General features: G+C 50.5%; 1 protein-coding gene across 4 annotated transcripts; it reads right to left on the reverse strand.

The window, feature by feature from the left end:
- Positions 1 to 209: 209 nt before the first annotated feature.
- Positions 210 to 21,357, reverse strand: MORN3 (MORN repeat containing 3). Of its 4 annotated transcripts, XM_026457371.2 has the most exons (7): positions 21,287 to 21,357; positions 17,686 to 17,859; positions 7,705 to 7,862; positions 3,401 to 3,560; positions 1,874 to 2,058; positions 1,532 to 1,612; positions 210 to 465 (listed from the first exon to the last, which is right to left on the reverse strand). In XM_026457371.2, the coding sequence occupies exons 2-6, from the start codon at positions 17,828 to 17,830 to the stop codon at positions 1,538 to 1,540; spliced, it is 723 nt and encodes a 240-aa protein (XP_026313156.1). In that variant the 5' UTR covers positions 17,831 to 17,859; positions 21,287 to 21,357; the 3' UTR covers positions 210 to 465; positions 1,532 to 1,537. The 4 variants fall into 4 exon arrangements, with proteins under 4 accessions (XP_026313156.1, XP_023060951.2, XP_023060957.2 ...); XM_023205183.3 differs by lacking the exon at positions 210 to 465 and having other exon boundaries at positions 1,560 to 2,058; XM_023205189.3 differs by lacking the exon at positions 210 to 465 and having other exon boundaries at positions 1,560 to 2,058; positions 21,297 to 21,323.
- Between the last annotated feature and the right edge of the window lie 381 nt (positions 21,358 to 21,738).

Raw genomic sequence — 21,738 nt, forward strand, 5'->3', positions numbered from 1 at the left:
ACTCCTGGCCTCAAGCAATCCTCTTACCTTGGCCTCCCAAAGTGCTGGGATTACAGGAATGAGCCGCTGCACCCAGCCTAAGACCTGCCCTTACTCGCCCCAGCTAAGCCCAGGCAGCCCAGCCAAGGCAGGTCTTCCCTCCTCTAAACCTGAAACCCCTCCTGAGCCCCCTCAAGTGCCCCATCCTTACCCCATAGGCCTAGGCTTACACCACCTGGTTATTCTTTATTCTCATGCACTCCAGGATGAGATCAGAGAATGAAGAGGGTCTTGAGGCCAGCCTGGGAGAGAAGCACCGGCCTTCCTATTGGCAAGGAACGACCCAGTGCTGGGGGGAGTGAGGGGCCCTCTGAGGGTGCCAGGGGCATGCCGGGAGCCGCTGCTGACTCCTCCAGACAGAGCCGCACTGGTCTGAGCGATCAGGTGACGCAGGCTCGAATTTCTCCTGAAGCGGTTTTTTTTTCTCTGCAGGGGAGAGGGGGATAGTGGAGCTGGCATTTGAAAGACGCTGTACCAATGTCCTCTCCTCAAACCCTCACAGCGTGCTCAGGAGGGCTTGGACTGGACAAGACCCCACTGGACAGATGTGCAAATGGAGGCTGAAGGCCAACTGCCTTACTCAAGGGTGTTCAGAAGCCAGAAGACCACCTCCTTTCAACCCCGTGCCCAGCCCAGTTATGTGGCCCAGGGTGCAAACAGAAGGTTTCAAGCAGGGCTGGAATGTACTGGTCTTCAGTAAAATGCTTTTTTTGTTTGTTGTTTGTTTGTTTGAGACAGAGTCTTGCCCAGACTGGAGTGCAGTGGCACAATCTCAGCTCACTGCAACCTCCACCTCCCGGGTTTAAGCAATTCTCTGCCTCAGCCTCCTGAGTAGCTGGGATTACAGGTGCCTGCCCCCACGCCCGGCTAATTTTTGCATTTTTAATACAGATGGGGTTTCACCATCTTGGCCAAGCTAGTCTTAAACTCCTGACCTCGTGATCCACCCACCTCGGCCTTCCAAAGTGCTGGGATTACAGGCATGAGCCACCGTGCCCAGTGAGTTTTGTTTTTTTGAGACGGAGTCCCATTGTGTCACCCAGGCTGGAGTGCAGTGGTGTGATCTCAACTCACTGCAAGATGGAGACCTCCCGGGTTCAAGCGATTCCCCCGCCTCAGCCTCTCGAGTAGCTGGGACTACAGGTGCCTGCCACCATGCCTGGCTAATTTTTGTATTTTTAGTAGAGATGGGGTTTCACCATGTTGGCCAGGCTGGTCTTGAATTCCTGACCTCCAGTGATCTGCCTGCCTTGGCCTCCCAAAGTACTGGGATCACAGGCAAGAGCCACCATGGCCGGCTGAAACAGGTTTTGAAGAGGAAGAGTCAAAAAGGACACCTGGACCGTAGGAGGCAAGGAGCCTGCCCTCTCTGATCTTGCTCCCCACTCCCCTACCCCAAGCCCTTTGGAGACCCCAGGAGATCTGTGCATTGTTCCAGGCCCTGGAGCAGCCTCAGCCACATCAGAACGTGGCAGGCGTGCCCACCTCTTACCTGGCATCAATCTCCTTCCTCTGTCTTCTTGAACATGGCCAAGGCTTCTGCCAGCACACCATCAGGGTCTAGGATTTTGACCTGGAGGGAAATACCAAGAAGTTGGTTTGGAGAGCATGGAGGACCCAGGCTGCCAGCCTTGACTGGTGCTGCCTGCCCTGTGGGGTGCTGCCAGCCTCATCAGGAGCCACCTCTCTTGCTAGGGATGCCCTGACTGAAAACAAAACCTTGTCTGTTTCCTGTCTGGGCTGGGCTGGCCTGGCAGGTCTGGGCTGGGCATGGCTGGGGGTGCTGGCTTCTGTCTCTGGGTGTGGCTACAGGGCCCTGGTGAGGGCTGCCCACCTCAGGAATGGGGAACTGAGTGGGCTCAGGGGCCTCGTCACGGCCAAAGTCGATCATCGTCCCGCACTTGGCCATATTGTCCACCCAGAAGCCTTCAAACAGCTGGCCGTGGTCCAGATGGAAGAAACGCCCCACCCCGTTCTTCATGCCTCTCTCCCAGCAGCCCTCGTAGCGGTTCCCGTTCTCTGGGGAGAAAGGACAAGGAGGTGTGGTGCAGGGTACACCAAACTAAGCTAGACCCCCAGGGGTCACTCTTCCAGAGCTCCGTGCAAATCCCAACATATTGGGAGGACAAGATGGGAGGCTCATAAGCCCAGGAAATCAAGACCAGCCTGAGCAGTATAGTGAGACCCCATCTCTGCAAAAACAATTTTTTAAAAATTAGCTGGGCATGGTGGTGTGTACCTATAGTCCCAGCTACTCAGGAGGCTGAGGTGGGAGGATGGCTTCAGTTCAGGAAGTTGAGGCTGCAATGAGCTGAGATTGCCCCACAGTACTCCAGCCTGAGTGACAACCTCTGCCTCCTGAGTTCAAACAATTCTCCTGTCTCAGCCTCCCAAGTAGCTGGGATTATAGGTTCATGCCACCATGCCCGGCTAATTTTTTGTATTTTTGTAGAGATGGGGTTTCTCCATGTTGGCCAGGCTGGTATTGAACTCCTGACCTCAGGTGATCCACCCGCCTCGGCCTCTCAAAGTGCTGGGATTACAGGTGGGAGACACCGCGCCCAGTCTGTTTTTATTCTTTTAATTATTTTTAAATGTTTTTAAATTTTTTTTTCAGATGGAGTTTCGCCCTTGTAGCCCAGGCTGGAATGCAATGGCCCAGTCTTGGCTCACCGCAACCTCCGTCTCCCAGGTTCAAGCGATTCTCCTGCCTCAGCCTCCTGAGTACCTGGGATTACAGGTGCCCACCACCACACTCAGTTAATTTTTGTATTTTTAATATAGATGGGGTTTCTCCATGTTGGTCAGGCTGATCTCAAACTCCTGACCTTATGATCTGCCCGCCTCTGCTTCCCAAAGTGCTGGGATTACAGGCGTGAGCCACCGCGCCCGGCCTGTTTTTTAAAATTGAGATATAAGTTCATATAACATAAGTTGACCATTTTGAAGTGTATAGTTCAGTGGCATTTAGTACATTCACAATGCTGTGCAACCATTACCTCTATCTACTTTCAAAACGTTTTAGTCACCCCAAAAGGAACCCCGTGCCCATTAAGCAGCCATTCCCCACACCCGCTAACGTCACCATTCCCATAGTCCTAGGCAACCATTAGTCTACTTTCTGTCTCTATGGAGTTGCGTGTTCTGAAAATTTCATATAAATAGAATCATATATATGTGACCTTTTGTGACTGAGGGAAGGGATAGGGTCCTCTTCCTCTCTTGTCCCACATTGGCACAAGGGCCAGTGTGGGACAAGAGTGTGGGGTGTGGCGTGTCTCTGTGGGACCAGATGGGCGTGGCCAGCTCGCTGCCGGGGGCGTGGTCATGTGGGCGGGGTCGGCGGGGGCGGGGTACTCACTCAGACGCAGCATGCCCTCCCCGTTGGGCTTGTCGTTCTCCCACTGTCCCTCGTAGATGTCGCCGTTGCTGTAGTACATGCGGCCCCACCCACTGCGTTGGCTGCCACACCATTCACCCTCATAATACTCCTTGGGTCCGAAAAACTGGATCCCATAACCCTGAAAGCACGAAGATGCTACTACTCAGGGCCGCCCCCACGCCCCCGCCAAACCAGGAAAGCCCGCTGTCCTCCCAGGCACCCCTAGAGCCACACACCCCAGCTTCTTCCTTCTTCCTCAGCCCTACGTCCAAGCGGAGGGTCGTGTCTTCTTTTTTTTTTTGAGCTAGAGCCCCGCTCTGTCACCCAGGCTAGAGTGCAGTGGTGTGATCTCGGCTCAGGTAACCTCCGCCTCCCGGGTTCAAGTGATTTTCCTGCTTCAGTCTCCCGAGCAGCTGGGATTACAGACACGCACCACCACGTCCTGCTAATTTTTGTATTTTTAGGAGAGACAGGGTTTCACCATGTTGGCCAGGCTGGTCTTGAGCTCCTGACTTCAAGTGATCCGCCCGCTTCAGCCTCCCAAAGTGCTGGGATTACAGGCATGAGCCACCGCGCCCAGCCCCAACTCTTCTTTTGACCCAGAAAAATGAACATAAACACCATACTTAGCCTGGCGCGGGTTCCCCCTCTCTGCATCATGGCCTGGAAATTCCCAAGACAGTAACATTGTGGGAGCAATCACTGGGCTCACCCCGTTTGTTCCCTGTCCCTCAGGGATCACTGTCCTCTGTTGACTGATGTCCGAAGTCTTGAAAAACATTGTTTCATACACATTTTATCCATTTTGTTTTGTTCTTTCAGGTGAGAAAGTAAATCTACACTGTTACTGCATCTCGGTCAGCCAAATGCATTTGAGACTCACTCATGTTGAGGCCAGGTGCAGTGGCTCATGCCTGTAATCCCAGCACTTTGGGAGGCCGAGGCGGGTGGATCACCTGAGGTCAGGAGTTTGAGACCAGCCTGACCAACATGGCAAAACCCTGTCTCTCTTAAAAATACAAAAAATTAGCTGAGTGTGGTGGCCGGCACCTGTAATACTAGCTACTTGGGAGGCTGAGGCAGAAGAATTGCTTGAACCCAGGAGTCGGAGGTTGCAGTGAGCCGAGATCACGCCATTGCATTCCCGCCTGGTCAACAGAGCGAGAGACTGTCTCAAAACAAAAAACAAAAAACACCACACTTAGTGTCCAACAGCAGGGAAACAAGGTCTGTTTGCAGATCACACCCGAGGAGATTGGGTTGAGAAGCCACGTCTACTCCTCAAAATCCTGATTTCCCACCTATCCCTGAGGGCCCCTGCAACTCTTCTCCTCACTCCTGCCCCAAGGCAGACACACACTCTGCTGTTTTACATCTCCTTCCCTTTGCTATTTTTTGCTTCCCATCTTTCTCCCTTTTTTTTTTTTTTCCTGGTTAACTCCTAGCATCTTTTAGTGTCACCTTCTACAGGAAGCCTGTCCTGAATTCCCTCTTTTTGATACAAGTCTTGCTCTGTTGTCCATGCTGGAGTGTGGTGGCACCACCATAGCTCACTGTAGCCTCAGCTTCCTGAGATCAAGCAATCCTCCTGCCTCAGCCTTTTGAGAATTTGGGACTACAGATGTGCACCACAACATCCAGCTAATTATTATTATATAGTTTTATTTATTTATTTTGAGACGGAGTCTTGCTCTGTTGCCCAGGCTAAAGTGCAGTGGCGCAATCTTGGCTCACTGCAACCTCTGCCTTGCGGGTTCAAGCGATTCTCATGCCTCCGTCTCCCCAGCTGGGACTACAGGTGCACACCACTATGCCCGGCTAATTTTTTTTGTATTTTTATTTAGTAGAGATGGGGGTTTCACCATGCTGGCCAGGCTAGTCTCGAACTCCTGACCTCAAGTGATCCACCCCCATTGGCATCCCAAATTGCTGGGATTACAGGCGTGAGCCATTGTGCCTAGCCTTCTGCCCTGAATTCTCTAGGCTGGGCTTAATGATCTTCCTCTGGGCACCCTGTGAAAACATCCCTCCTAACACCATATTCTTTTTTTTTTTTTTTGAGACAGAGTCTTGCTCTGTCGCCCAGGCTGGAGTGCAGTGGTGTGATGTCCGCTCACTGCAAGCTCCGCCTCCCAGGTTCACGCCATTCTCCTGCCTCAGCCTTCCGAGCAGCTGGGACTACAGGCGCCCACCATCATGCCCGGCTAATTTTTTGTATTTTTAGTAGAGACAGGGTTTCACCGTGTTAGCCAGGATGGTCTCGATCTCCTGACCTCATGATCCACCCTCCTCGGCCTCCTAAAGTGCTGAGATTACAGGCGTGAGCCACTGCGCCCGGCCCTAACACCATATTCTATGTAAACTGGTTATATGGGGCTTTCTCTTCCTACTTTGCCAATAAACAGTTTGGGAGCAGAGAACACGAAACCCTGGGCTCTACCACTTGCTAGCTGTGTGACTCCAGGCAAGACTGAAACTGCCTTTGCAGAATTATGACTGAGACAGTGAAAGAGATTTAACTTAACTGACTCCATCTTGCTTCTAACCTCTAAGCTGTCTGTGTCCATTCCTGGGCTTAAGCTGAACTAACTTTGGGAGAAACTTAGTTTATAGTTTAAACAAAGATAGTAACAGCCCTTTCCCAAAGACCTCCTTCTTGCCTGGGGACTACATTGCCTTTGTAGGATTAACATTAGCTACAAGATTATAAATTATGGTTTAGGAGTCATGCAGCTGGAAGCTACAAGATTCTGACCCTCCCTAAACTGCTGCTAAAATCAGTGCTGAAGATATTTTGCAGAACTTGCACTTGATGGATCAGCTGGCACCACCGAGATCAATAAACTGACTTATGTGATCTTGTGGCCCCCACCCAGGAACTGACTCAGGGCAAAAAGACAGTTTTGACTCCCTGTGATTTCATCTCTGACCAGTCAGCATGCTGGGCTCACTGTCTTTCCCCCACCCATCAAGTTATCCTTTTCTTTTTTGAGACAGAGTCTCGCTCTGTCACCCAGGCTGGATCTTGGCTGACTGCAAGTTCTGCCTCCCCGGTTCACGCCATTCTCCTGCCTCAGCCTCCTGAGTAGCTGGGACTACAGGCGCCCGCCACCACGCCCAGTTAATTATTTTGTATTTTTAGTAGAGATGGGGTTTCACTGTGTTAGCCAGGATGGTCTCGATCTCCTGACCTCGTGACCCACCTGCCTTGGCCTCCCACAGTGCTGGGATTACAGGTGTGAGAAACCACATCCAGCCCTCAAGTTATCCTTAAAACCTCTGCAGCCAGAATGTTTGGGGAGACTGATTTGAGAAATAATACAACTCAGGGCCAGGCGTGGGCAAGGTGAACCCCTTGGGCAGTTACCAGACACCTCATCTCTTCGAGCTTGTTTGCTTATCAATAAAATGGGCATGATGATGATGATGATGAGCTGTTGCTGTGAGAGTTAACTGAATATTAAATATGTGTTTCAGGCTGGGCGTGGTGACTGGGCGTGAAAGCCTGTCTCTACTAAAAATATAAAAAATTAGCTGGGCATGGTGGCGGGCGCCTGTAGTCCCAGCTACTTGGGAGGCTGAGGCATGAGAATTGCTTGAACCCAGGAGGTGGAGGTTGCAGAGAGCCGAGATCGCACCACTGCACTCCAGCCTGGGCAACACATCGAGACTCTGTCTCAAAAAAAAAAAAAAAAAAAAAGTTTTAAATATGTGTTTCAGGCTCACAATAGTAGTTGCTCAGTTGCAATACTGTTTATTATTGTCTCCAGGACTGATGGTGAGGATTCCTCCACACTGGTGGGAGTAGGTGGAGGCAACCTGTGCCCAGCTTGGGTGTTTCTGGGCTGAGCGCCTCTGGCTGGCTTTGGCCCCTCGGGACGCTCGCTCCTCTCTTGTCCTCTGCCCTCTTGCTCCCACTTTTCCTACCTCCCCTTTTATCCAGCCCCAGCAGAAGGGAGATTCTTAAAAAGAGGTGCCTGGGGAAAAGAAAGCCAGGAAGCGAGGGGGAAGAGGGTGGAGGCAACTTTGTCCCTACAAGCCTGGCTGGCTCCTCGCAACCACAGGGTTTTGTGAGCTCCTCCCTGGCCTTCTCTTGCTTCCTGTTTCCTGGATTTTGTTCTGAGAAACTTTGCAATTCCCCCACCCCTTCCTTCTCCCACACGTACCACAACCTTGTCCTCCTCCCTGTAGACCTCCCCTCTCTTTTCTCCCAGGCCTCTCTCGGCTCCCCCTACACATACACACACACACACACACACAGCCTGGCTGGCAGCCCTCCTCACCGATTTCTTATCACCTTTCCACCAGCCTGAGTAGACTCTCCTGCATTTTCCTGTCTGTTGATCAGGAAGGCTGAGGGTACCATAGCCGTCGCGCTTCCCAAACTTCCAGTCCCCTTCATAGATGGCTCCGTTCTTCTTCCAGACCTGTGTTCCTTTCCCTGGTGACACACAGATGGGCAATGCTGCAGATGTGGCCACCCAGGGGTGGGGGTGGTGTGCCTGCCTGAGCCTCAGGGGTCCCCGACTGGATGAATCTTGAGAGCTGGGACAGGCTCTGCACATCATCCTAAACACCCAGTACCCAGGAGAAGGCCAGGAAAGTTCCATTTTTTTTTTTTTGAGACAGTGTCTCTCTCTGTCACCCAGGCTGGAGTGCAGTGGTACAATCTCAGCTCACTGCAACCTCTGCCTCCCGGGTTCAAGAGATACTCCTGACTCAGCATCCAGAGTCGCTAGGACTATAAGCGTGAGCCAACACACCTAGCTAATTTTGTGTTTTAGTAAAGATGGGGTTCCATGTTGGCCAGGCAGGTCTCAAACTCCTGAGTTCAAGTGATACGTCCACCTCGGCCTCCCAAAGTTCTGGGATTACAGGCATGAGCCACTGCATCCAGCCAGAGGTAATTCTCTTTGTTTGTTGATTAGTGTCGCATGTCTGTCTTTTCCAGGAGAATGTGAGCTGCAGGAGGGCACAGATTTTAATCTGTTTTGTTCACTGCACTGAAAACCTGTGCCTGGAGACTGGGCGCAGTGGCTAACGCCCATAATCCCAGCATTTTGGGAGGCTGAGGTGGGTGGATCACCTGAGGTCAGGAGTTCGAGACCAGCCTGGCCAATATGGTGAAACCCTGTGTCTACTAAAAATATAAAAATTAGCCGGGCGTGGTGGCAGGCACCTGTAATCCCAGCTACTCAGGAAGCTGAGGCATGAGAATCACTTGAAACTGGGAGGCGGAGGTTGCAGTGAGCCGAGATGGCATCATTGTGCTCCAGCCTGGGAAACAAGAGCGAAACTCCATCTCAAAAAAAAAAAAAAAAAAAAAAAACTGTGCCTGGCATGTTGTTGCGGGAAATCAGGGACCCTGAATGGAGGGACCAGCTGAAACCATGGCAGAAGAACATAAATTGTGAAGATTTCATGGATATTTATTAGTTTCCCAAATTAATACTTTTATAATTTCTTACACCTGTCATTACTGCAATCTCTGAACATAAATTGTGAAGATTTCACGGACACTTAAAACTTCCCCAATCAATACCCTTGTGATTTCCTACGCCTGTCTTTACTTAAATCTCTTAATCCCATCATCTTCGTAAACTGAGGAGGATGTATGTTACCTCAGGACCATGTGATGATTACATTAACTGCACAGATTGTTTGTAGAGTGTGTGTGTTTGAACAATATGAAATCTGGGCACCTTGAAAAAAGAACAGGATAACAGCAATGTTCAGGGAACAAGGGAGATAACCTTAAACTCTGACTGCTGGTGAGCTGGGCAGAACAGAGCCATATTTCTCTTCTTTCAAAAGCAAATAGGAGAATTATCGCTGAATTCTTTTTCTCAGCAAGGAACATCCCTGAGAAAAAGAATGCGCCCCTGAGAGTAGGCCTCTAAATGGCCCCTTTGGGGGCGGCTGTCTTTTACCGTCGAAGCCGAAGTGATGAAATAAGCCCTGGTCTTCTGTAGCGCTCCCAGGCTTATTAGGATGAGGAAATTCCCGCCTAATAAATTCTGGTCAGACAGATTGTCTGCTTTCAAACCCTGTCTCCTGATAAGATGTTATCAATGAAAATGCGTGCCCGAAACTTCATTAGCAATTTTAATTTCGCCCCGTCCTGTGGTCCTGTGATCTCTCCCTGCCTCCATTTGCTTTGTGATATTTTATTACCTTGTGAAGCATGTGATCCCTGTGACCCACAACCTATTCGTACACTCCCTCCCCTTTTGAAAGTCGCTAATAAAAACTTGCTGGTTTTACGGCTCAGGAGCATCATGGAACCTGCCGACATGTGATGTCTCCCCCGGACACCCAGCTTTAAAATTTCTCTCTTTTGTACTCTTTCCCTTTATTTCTCAGACCAGTCGATGCTTAGCGAAATAGAAAAGAACCCATGTTGAATATCGGGGCGGGGGGCTCCCCCAATAGCATGTTGTAGGTGACTAATACCTGTTAATTTTTTTTTTTTTTTTTTTTTTTGAGACAGAGTCTCGCTCTGTCGCCTGGGCTGGAGTGCAGTGGCCGGATCTCAGCTCACTGCAAGCTCCGCCTCCCGGGTTTACGCCATTCTCCTGCCTCAGCCTCCCGAGTAGCTGGGACTACAGGCACCTGCCAATACACCCGGCTAGTTTTTTCTTTTTTTGTATTTTTTAGTAGAGACGGAGTTTCACTGTGTTAGCCAGGATGGTCTCTATCTCCTGACCTCGTGATCCTCCCGTCTCGGCCTCCCAAAGTGCTGGAATTACAGGATTGAGCCACCGTGCCCGGCCCTTTTTTTTTTTTTTTTTTTTGAGACGGAGTTTTGCTCTCATTGCCCAGGCTGGAGTGCAATGGCTCGATCTTGGCTCACTGCAACCTCCACCTCTCAGGTACAAGCAATTCTTCTGCCTCAGCCCACCTAGTAGCTGGGATTATGGGAATGCACCACCACACCCGGCTGATTTTGTATTTTCAGTAGAGACAGGGTCTCTCCATGTTGGTCAGGCTGGTTTCAAACTCCCAACCTCAGATGATCTACTCGCCTCGGCCTCCCAAAGTGCTGGGATTATAGGCATGAGCCACTGCACCCGGTTTTTTGTTTTTAGACAGGAAAGGACTGGCTGTATCGCCTATGCTAACGTGCACAGCTCACTGCAGCCTCAACCACCCAGACTCAAATGATCCTTCCACCTCAGCCTCTTGAGTACCTGAGACCACAGGTGCATGCCACTCCACCCGGCTAATTTTTTTAAAAAAATTTATAGAGGTGGAGTCTCTCTATATTGCCCAGGCTGGTCTCAAACTACTGGGCTCAAGCAATCCTCCTGCCTAGGACTCCCAAAGTATTGGGATTACAGGCACAAGGTACCACATCAGGCATTTCTTTCTTTCAGAGATAGGGTCTTGCTATGTTGCCCAGGCTGGTCTTGAACTCTTGAGCTCAAGAGATTCTCCCTTCTCAGCCTCTTGAAGAGCCGGGAATACAAGCACACAGCACTGCACCCGGCTTAATACATATGTAATGAAAGGATGAAGAAAATATTTGTGGAGTACCTACATTGGCCAATTCAAGTCTGGGTCCTTGGTAACCCAGCAACAAACTCAACATTATCCTTCTGAGCTTTGTGACCTTAACCAAGTAAGTTAATTCCTTGGGTCTCTCTGAGCCTCAGATACCTCAGCTGTAAAATGGGTGTAAGAATATCTTATGGGGGGGCTGGGTGCGGTGGTGGCTCACACCTGTAATCCCAGCACTTTGGGAGGCTGAGGCTTGTGGATTGCCTGAGGTCAGGAGGTCGAGACCAGTCTGGCCAATACAGTGAAACCCCATCTCTACTAAAAATATAAAAAATTAGTTGGGTGTGGTGGTGGGTGCCTGTAATCTCAGCTACTTGTGAGGCTGAGGTGGGAGAACTGCTTGAACCTGGAAGGTGGAGGTTACAGTGAGCTGAGCCGAGATCACACCATTGCACTCCAGCCTGGGCAACAAGAGTGAGATTCTCTCTCTCAATCTCAAAAAAAAAAAAAAAAAAAAAACAATCTTATAGGGGCTGGGAGCAGTGGCTCATGCCTGTAATCCCAGCACTTTGGGAGGCCGAGGCAGGCTGATCACTTGAGGTCAGGAGTTCGAGACCAGCCTGGCCAACATGGTGAAACCTGGTATCTACTAAAAATACAAAAATTAGCTGGGCGTGGTGGTGCACGCCTGTAATCCCAGCTACTCTGGAGGCTGAGGCAGGAGAATCACTTGAACCTGGGAGGCGGAGGTTGCAGTGAGCCGAGGTCGTGCCACTGCACTCCAGCCTGGGTGACAGAGTGAGACCCCAAGAAAGGAAGAAAGGGGGTGAGGGGGAGGGAGGGGGGAAGGAAGGAAAGGAAGGAAGGAAAGGGAGAAAGAAAGAAAGAAAACATGCCATTTGTGACAACATGGATGAATCTGGAGGACATTATGTCAAGTGAAATTAAGCCAAGCACAGAAAGACAAATACTGCATGATTTTACTTGTATGTGGAATCTAAAAAAGTCAAACTCATAGAAACAGTAAAATAGCAGTTACCAGGGGCTGGTGGGGTGGGGAAAATGTGGAGATGTTCTGTCAAAGGGTGCATACTTTTTGTTATAAGATGTACAAGATTTGGAGACCTAAGGCTGGGCATGGCGGCTCACCCCTGTATCCCAGCAATTTGGGAGGCTGAGGCAGGTGAATCACTTGAGGCCAGAAGTTCGAGACTAGCCTAGGCAACATGGTTAAGCCCTGTCTCTACTAAAGAGACACAAATTAGCCTGGTGTAGTGGTGTGTGCCTGTAATCCCAGCTACTCAGGAGGTTGAGGTAGGAGAATTGCTTGAACTTCAGAGGCAGAGGTTGCAGTGAGTGAGATTGCACCACTGCACTCCAGCCTGGACAGAGTGAGACTCTGTCTCAAAACAAATAAACAGGTCGGACACGGTGGCTCATGCCTGTAATCCCAGCACTTTGGGAGGCTGAGGCAGGTGGATCATGAGGTCAGGAGATCGAGACCATCCTGGCCAACATGGTGAAACCCCGTCTCTACTAAAAATACAAAAATTAGCTGGGCATGGTGGTGCGCACCTGTAGTCCCAGCTACTTGGGAGGCTGAGGCAGGAGAATGGCTTGAACCCGGGAGGCGGAGGTTGTAGTGAGCCGAGATCGCAGCACTGCACTCCAGCCTGGGCGACAGAGCACAACTCTGTCTCAAACAAAATGAAACTACATCAGGAAGTGAAGAGGATTCCTCCATCCTGTCACTAAGATGCTGGTAGACATGTGTATCATGCAGAGGTATACTTGCAGGAAGAGAGAAAAAAGGCCAGCCAGGGAGAAGCAGAAATAAGATGGAGAAGTTGTTCTAAGCCTTCCCTGAGGCTGGCTCCATTCCTGCCTTTCTAATAATTTGCTTTTATGGGGTGCTTCGTTCTCCTGATTTACTGATGCTGTTGTCTCTCACGTGGATGTCTGCAAGGGCCTCTGACGGGTCTTGCTGCCCCCACCTCATTTACAACAAAATAGCCAGCATGGGTGTTATAGGACATGAATCAGATCATATCATTCCGCTGCTCTAAATCCTCCCTGTGTCACAGAGTCAAATCCAAAGTTCTTACCGTGGCTGACAAGGTCCTGTATGATCTGACTACCCTTCTTTAGCCCACAACTTTCTTTTTCTTTTTTTTTTTTTTTAGATGGAGTTTCGCTCTTGGAAACTCCCAGGCTGGAGTGCAATGGCGCGATCTCAGCTCATTGTAACCTCCTCCTCCCAGTTTCAAGCAATTCTCTTGTCTCAGCCTCCCAATAGCTGGGATTACAGGCACCTGCCATCACGCCCAGCTAATTTTTGTATTTTTAGTAGAGATGGGGTTTCACCATGTTGGCTAGGCTGGTCTTGAACTCCTGACCTCAGGCAATCTGCCTGTCTCGGCCTCCCAAAGTGCTGGGATTTCAGGCATGAGGGACCACACTGGGCCTATTTTTTTTGAGGCAGAGTCTTGCTCTGGCACTCAGGCTGGAGTGCAGTGGCATGATCTTGGCTTACTGTAACCTCCACCTCCCGGATTCAAGCGATTCTCCTGTCTCAGCCTCCCTACTAGCTGGGATTACAGGCGTGAGCCACCGTGCCCTGCCAGCCCTCAACCTCCCTGACCTCCTCCTCTTCCTCACTCTGTTTCACTCACACCGTCCTCCTGGCTGTTTCTTGAACACCCCAGGTATGTTCCTCTGCTCCAGCTGGTCACGCCACCTTCTATCCTAGTCCCTGCAAACATCCACTCAGTTACTCCCTCTCTTCCAAAGTCTCTTTTTTTTTTTTTTCCCGAGACAGAGTCTGGCTCTGTTGCCCAGGCTGGAGTGCAGAGGCACAATCTTGGCTCACTACAAGCTCCGCCTCCCGGGTTCACACCATTCTCCCGCCTCAGCCTCCCGAGTAGCTGGGACTACAGGCTCCCGCCACCACGCTCGGCTAATTTTTTGTATTTTTACTTGAGACAGGGTTTCACCATGTTGGCCAGGATGGTCCACATCTCCTGACCTTGTGATCCACTCACCTCAGCCTCCCAAAGTGCTGGGATAACAGGTGTAAGCCACTGTGCCTGGCCCTCTCCTCCAAGTCTTGACTGAGAATTCATCTGTTCACTGAGTTGAGACCACCATTTAATTCTGCAAACTCAGATTATCCTGTTGTTTTTCTGTTTTCATACATGTATACCTACCACCTCTAACATAGTATATTATTTACTTATTATATTTATCATTTGTTGTCAGTCTAGCCCTGTTAAACATACGCTTCATAAGAACAGGTATCTTTGTTTTCTTCACTGCTACATTTCCACAGAGTTTAGCATAGTTCCTGGCACATAGTAGGTACTCAATACAAATTGTGAAGTCGGTGTGAACTTGGTTATTCCTAATTCAAGTGGACTCACTATTCATGCTACACATATTTGGTACACCCCTCCCCGCTGGGTGTTAGGATGGTGAGGATGTAAGCAGTGACCAAGCATGGCCCCCTCCCTTGTTTTTTTTTTTTTTTTGAGAGAGAGTCTCACTCTGTTGCCCAGGCTGGAGTGCAGTGGTGCAATCTCGGCTTACTGCAACCTCTGCCTCCTGGATACAAGCGATTCTCCTGCCTCAGCCTCCCGAGTAGCTGAGATTACAGGCATGTGCCATCATGCCTGGCTAATTTTTTGTATTTTTTTAATAGAGACGGGGTTTCACTGTGCTGGCCAGGCTGGTCTCAAACTCCTGACCTCATAATCTGCCTGTATCAGCCTCCCAAAGTGCTGTGATTACAGACGTGAGCCACTGTGCCTGTCCAGCCCCCACTTTTAAGCCATTTGCTGCTTGCCTCTGGGATAAAGGCAAATGTCATCACAGCCCGTGAGACCCTATATGGTTGGTGCTACTGACCTGCCCGCTCTCTCTCCTCTTGCTCACTCTATTGTAGCCACACTGGTTTCCAGTCTCCTTTTTTTCTTTTTCTTTTTCTTTTTCTTTTCTTTTGAAACAGGGTCTCACTCTGGAGTATAGTGGCGCAACCATGGCTCACTGCAGCCTCTCTTAACTCCTGGGTTCAAGCCATCCTCCTGCCTCAGCCTCCTGAGTAGCTGGGACTACAGGAGCATACCACCATATCTAGCTAATTCCTTAAGTTCTCTATTTTCTAAGGCCGGGTGAGGTGGCTCACACCTGTAATCCCAGCACTTTGGGAGGCCGAGGCAGACGGATCACCTGAGGTCAGGAGTTCGAGACCAGCCAGGCCGACATGGTGAAACCCCGTCTCTACTAAAAATACAAAAATTAGCTGGGTGTGGTGGCACATGCCTGTAATTCCAGCTACTCAGGAGGCTGAGGCAGGAGAATCAGGCTTGACCCAGGAGGCAGAGGTTTCAATGGGTCGAGGTCATGCCACTGCACTCCAGCCTGGGTGACAAGAGCAAAACTTCGTCTCAAAAAAAAAAAAAGTATTCTATTTTGCAGAGATGGGGTCTTGCTACGTTGCCCAGGCTGGTCTCCAATGCCTAGCCTCAAGCAATCCTCCCGCCTCACCCTCCCGAGTAGCTGGAACTACAGGTATGCACTGCCATGCCCAGTACCCTCTCAGTCCTCCAGAGCATCCCGCAATTCCAGCTGCACTGCCTAGCAGGCATGCCCCCTGCCTGGTGAACTCACCCTCCTCCTGTCCGGTTCAGCTGGAACATCACCTCTCCCACAGTCTGTGTTCTCAGGGCTCCTTCATGTCTCCTCTCTGGTCCCCTTCATATCCAGATGCCACCACCTGTAGCCCCTTGACCTTGAGTAAGTTACTTCCTCTCTCTGAGCGCCATATGCCTCATCTGTAAAATGAGCTTGTCACCTTCCTGGGCAGGTTCTCTGCACACAGTAAGCTCCCTGAGGGCTAGGATCATGCTGGATGCCCCACACAGGGCCTGGAATGGATTGGGAGTTCAGTAAGTGTTTGTGGAGTGAATGAATGAGCGGCGTGGGGACCCACCAGGCCACTCTGTCCTCAACTTCTGTGACGACTGTCTTGACCGCTTCTGATCTGCTTATACCACAGCAACTCACTTCAGTTTGGTCAAAGCATGTGTCTTGAAGAGAGGGGGCCTCAGTTCTCTGATGTCTGCTTTCTGCAGCCCCTGGCCCATCGGCATTAGGTCTACACCTCCAAGGTCTAAGGGACGGCAAGACTCACACAGATGGAAGCCCACTGTCCTGTCACAGATGGGGAGGCCAAGACCCAGTGAATGGGAAATGGCTTACCTGAAGCTTCACAACTGCTCTGCAGTACAGCTGGGTTGTGCAGTGTACAAGGCTCTGTCCACAACATATGCCACCCACAAGAACTGAAAAATACACTCAGGCACCTTTTTCTTTGTTTTTGACAGAGTCTCGCTCTGTCGCCCAGGCTAGAGTGCAGTGGCACACCGCACCTGGCCCCACCTGGCCCATTTTCGTATTTCTTTAGTAGAGATGGGATTTTGCCATATTGGCCAAGGTGGTCTTGAACTCCAGACCTCAGGTGATCTGCCTGCCTCAGCCTCCCAAAGTGCTGGGATTACAGATGTGAGCCACCACACCCAGCCTGGAACTGGGATCCTAACCCGGGTTTATTTGACTCCAAAGCACTTAACCCAGCAAGGCAGGAGAGCAGAGTGGTTAAGAGCACAGAATCCGGCCGGGCTCAGTGGCTCACACCTGTAATCCCAGCACTTTGGGAGGCCAAGGCGGGTGGATCACTTGAGGTCGGGAGTTCGAGACCAGTCTGCCCAATATGGAGAAACCTCATCTTACTAAAAATACAAAATTAGTCGGGCATAGTGGCTCATGCCTGTAATCCCAGCTACTCTGGAGGCTGAGGCAGGAGAATCGCTTGAACTCAGGATGTGGAGGTTGTGGTGAGCCAAGATCGTGCCATTGCACTCCGGCCTGGGCAACAAGTGTGAAAATCCGTCTTAAAAAAAAAAAAAAAAAAAAAAAAAAGAGCACAGAATCTAGCCAGGCACAGTGACTCCCACTTGTAATCCCGGCAATTCAGGAGGCTGAGACAGGAAGATTGAGCCCAGGATCTTGAGGCTGCAGGATCTTGAGGCACCACTGCACTCCAGCCTGTTTTTCTGAGACAGAGCAAGGCCTTGTCCCCTCAAAAAAAAAAAAAAAAGAGTACAAAGTCTGGAATTGCAAGACTGGAGTGAGCAGCAGTGCCACATTTAAAAATGAAAGCTCTCTTTTCTTTCTTTTTTTCCCCCATCAGGATTTAGTTTGTATCAACAGGACCCCTTTGCCCCCTGCTGGTCAGACTTGGAGCCCCAGCTCCCCCTCCGGGGGGATGGAGGAGGGGGTCCTCCCTTGTGCGTGGAGCTCAGCCCTCTGCAGAGCATCACAGATGAATGCAAAGCCCAGAACCCCTCTGCAAGCTGGTTTCGGGGGGATTGGCTTTTCTTGTTGCCAGCCAGCCCAGTGCTTAACCCAAGTCTCAGAAGGCAGGAACTGAGCCCCCTAGGTCCCAGAGCCCTGGGGACAGGCCAGTTTCTCAACACCCTCTGTCCACTGCTGGTCCTGAGACCCTCACTCTGTTGAAGTCAGGGCTGAGTTTGTTCAGAAGCCCCAGCACGTGGAGGCCCCCCGCTGGCCTGGGCCAGCACTCATCCTGGGGGAGCCTTGGGGACACATCTCATGTCGCCAGTGAGCTCTGTACACTGCCTTCCTGGTCCTGTTGCCCACTGTGGCTACGACCCCACTCTGGCCGCCCGTCCTAGAGTCCCACTCACCGTGTTTCACATTGTCCTTCCACTCGCCCACATAGTAGTCGCCATTCACAGCATACACCTGGCGCCGCAGGCCGTTCTTCTGGGCCTTCCAGTCCCACCCCTTCCACAGGGACTCCGACTTTTTCAGGCACTTAGAGACTGGCATGGTGGCTGCTTCTGCAAGGATGGAGGGTGCTGGAAAGGAGTTAGGAACATCTGGGGCTCAGTGTGCCCCGTGTAATGCCGGGATCCTGAGCTCAAGTGGGGCGAGTCATGTGTGTTCTGAGTTCCCGGGGCAGGTGAACGGCCCTTGGTGGGGATCCTTTAGTGCTGGACTGACCTTTGGCTGGCCCCTCCCTTGCCTCTCCCAGGGGCCCCCTCCCAGGGGGTCTGATGGCACAATCACTTGGGAATCTAGGGAGACCAGTAGAGCAGGAGGGTTTGTGATGGCATCAGGGAGAAGCTGCCCCCAGGGAGGGGGGGGCCGTCATGTATATGTGTATATATATATATATTTCTGATGTCTTCTAAATATATTTATTTATTTATTTAGAGATGGAATCTTGCTTTGTTGCCCAGGCTGGAGTGCAGTGGCGCCATCTCAGCTCACTACAACCTCTGCCTACTGGGTTCAAGTGATTCTCCTGCCTCAGCCTCCTAAATAGCTGGGATTACAGGCGCGCACCACCACGCCTGGCTGATTTTTGTATTTTTAGTAGAGACGGGGTTTCACCATGTTGGCCAGGCTTGTCGAATTCCTGACCTCAAATGATCCACCCACCTCAGCCTCTCCAAGTGCTGGGATTACAGGCATGAGCCACTGAGCCAAATATGAATCCAAAATATGAACCCAAAATATGGGTTACATATTTTGACAATCACACCTAGGAGTAGGGAAAAATCATTCCAGGCAAAGAAAACAGGCAGAGCAAAAACTGGCAGTGCGGAAACAATCTCAGGTCCCAAATTCTATGCCGTTGGGATTTTTTCCCCTCCCATTTCCAAATATCACATGTACTATTATTAATCTTTATATGTAAATTAACTCACTTGGCAGAGGTTGCAGTAAGCCGAGATCATGCCACTGTACTCCAGCTTGGATGACAGAGTGAGAACTTTTCTCAAGAAGAAAATAAAAATAAGTTAACTCACTTTAAAAAATCAATATATATATTGAAAAAAGGATGGCCAGGCGCAGCGACTCACCCCTGTAATCCTAGCACTTTGGGAGGCCAAGGCGGATCACCTGAGGTCAGGAGTTTGAGACCAGCCTGGTGAACCCTTGTCTCTACTAAAAATACAAAAATTAGCCGGACCTGGTGGCATGCGCCTATGTAATCCTAGCTACTCAGGAGGCTGAGGCAGGAGAATCGCTTGAATCTGGGAGGCGGAGGTTGCAGCGAGCTGAGTTGGCACCATTGCACTCCAGGTTGGGTGACAGAGCGACACTCAGTCTTAAAAAATAATAATGCCAGGCGCGGTGGCTCACACCTGTAATCCCAGCACTTTGGGAGGCTGAGGAGGGTGGATCACAAGGTCAGGAGGCCGAGACCATCCTGGCTAACACTATGAAACCCCATCTCTACTAAAAATACAAAAAATTAGCTGGGTGTGGTGGCAGACGCCTGTATTCCCAGCTACTCAGGAAGCTGAGGCAGGAGAATTGTGTGAACCTGGGAGTTAGAGACCAGCCTGAGCTTTTAGTGAGCTGAGATCACACCACTGCACTCCAGCCGGGTGACAGAGCGAAACTCCATCTCAAAAACAAAAAAAAAAAAAAAAATTAATAATAATAATGATAATGTTAACTCACTTTAAAAAATACATATATTGAAAAAAGGAGGGCCAGCTGCAGTGGCCCATGCCTGCAATCCTAGCACTTTGGGAGACTGAGGCTGTTGGATGGCCTGAGGTCAGGAGTTTAAGACCAGCCTATCCAACATGGTGAAACCTGGTCTCTACTAAAAATACAAAATTAGCCAGGTGTGGTGTCCCATGCCTGCAGTCCAAGCTATTCCGGAGGCTGAGACAAGAGAATCGCTTGAACCCGGGAGGAGGAGGCTGCAGTGAGCCGAGATTGCAGCACTGCACTCCAGCCTGGGCCAGGCAGAGTGAGACTCTGTCTCAAAAAAAAAAAAAAAAAGAAAAATGGCCGGGCGTGGTGGCTCACACCTGTAATCCCAGCACTTTGGGAGGCCGAGGTGGGCAGATCACAAGGTCAGGAGATCGAGACCATCCTGGCTAACACGGTGAAACCCCGTCTGTATTAAAAATACAAAAAAATTAGCCGGGCGTGGTGGCGGGAGCCTGTAGTCCCAGCTATTCAGGAGGCTGAGGCAGGAGAATGGGGTGAACCCGGGAGGTGGAGCTTGCAGGGAGGCAGAGCTTGCAGTAAGCCAAGATCGTGCCACTGCACTCCAGCCTGGGCCACCAAAGCAAGATTCCGTCTCAAAAAAAAAAAAAAAAAAAAGAAGAAGAAGAAGAATGGAGGCTTTACGTATCATTATTATAAATAGAAAACCAGTAGCAGGTACCCTAAGGCAACGATAAATGTAAAAATAAAAACATTGAACGAACCAACTTAAGTCTTAGCTAGATGCTATGGCTTGGAGTAGGTTGAGCTCCAAGGTCTTTGTTAAAAATAGGAATTAGTAAGGCTGGGCGCGGTGGCTCACACCTGTAATCCCAGCACTTTGGGAGGCTGAGGTGGGCAGATCACGAGGTTGGGAGTTTGAGACCAGCCTGGCCAACATGGTGAAACCCCGTCTCTACTAAAAATACAAAAATTAGCCGGGCGTGACACCTGCAATCTCAGCTACTTGGGAGGCTGAGGCAGGAGAATCCCTTGAAACTGGAAGGAGGAGGTTGCAGTGAGCTGACATCGTGCTACTGCACTCAGCCTGGGTGAAAAGAGCGAAACTCCTTCTCAAAAAAAAAAAAAAAAAAGATTGGCAAATGTTAAAAGAGGTGTTAATGTCATGTAATCACCAGACTGACTCTCCTTGGCTTACTCAGAATTGTAAGAGAACCCAGACTCTAATAACTTTCTCATGATGTCATTGGATGTTACTTCACACCTCATAAGTGTAACCTAAAATCACCCTCCATCCCACAGTTTAGGGAACATAGGTTCTACTCCGAGGAGGCTGTGGTCTTAACACGTGGGCTGTTGACAGGAAATGAAAGTCGTCCCAGGTTGTTTTGGTGCTAACAGACCACCCTGGCGGCACAGGGGCTGCCGCCTGCAATCCCAGCACGTTGGGAAGCTGATGCGGGAGGATCGCATGAGTCCAAGAGTTGGAGACCAGTCTGGGAAACCACAGTGAGACCTTGTCTCTTCCAAAAAAAAAAAAAAAAAATTAGCTGAGCATGGTGGCGCAGGCCTGTAGTCCCGGCTACGCGGGAGGCTGAGGTGGGAAGATGCCTTGATCCTAGGAGGTCAGGACTGCAGTGAGCTATCATCCGGCGCCACTGCATTCCAGCCTACCGGACAGATGGAGACCCTGTCTCAAGGGAAAAAAAACAACAACGACAACCCACAATGGAAGGGGGAGGAGCCGGGAACTAGATGGCTTGGGGTCAGTCAGGAGTCCTGGCCCTGCCCCACATGCGCCCGGCTCACCTGCGCTCACCTGCGGGATCGCAGCCTTCAGCTTCAACGTCCTTCAGCCGCGTGCGCAGCTGGCCCGGCCGGGGTCGCTATGGCAACGCGCCGCCCCAGCCTAGCAACCAGGCAGTGCCCGCCCCTTCCTGCAGAGATCTGATAGCCGCAAAATTTGATTGTCAAACTTACGTCACACTTTTTTTGTTTTTTATGTTTTGTTTTGTTTTTTGAGATGGAGTCTCACTCTGTCGCCCAGGCTGGAGTGCAGTGGCGCCATCTCGGCTCACTGCAACCTTCGCCGCCCGGGTTCAAGCGATTCTCCCTGCTTCAGCCTCCCAAGTAACTGTGATTATAGGCGCCCACCACCACACCCAGCTAATTTTTTGTATTTTTAGTAGAGATGGGGTTTGGCTAGGCTGATCTTGAACTCCTAACCTCAAGTGATTCGCCCACCTCATCTCCCAAAGTGC

Source organism: Piliocolobus tephrosceles, chromosome 10, assembly GCF_002776525.5.
Source record: "Piliocolobus tephrosceles isolate RC106 chromosome 10, ASM277652v3, whole genome shotgun sequence".
Classification (NCBI taxonomy): domain Eukaryota; kingdom Metazoa; phylum Chordata; class Mammalia; order Primates; family Cercopithecidae; genus Piliocolobus; species Piliocolobus tephrosceles.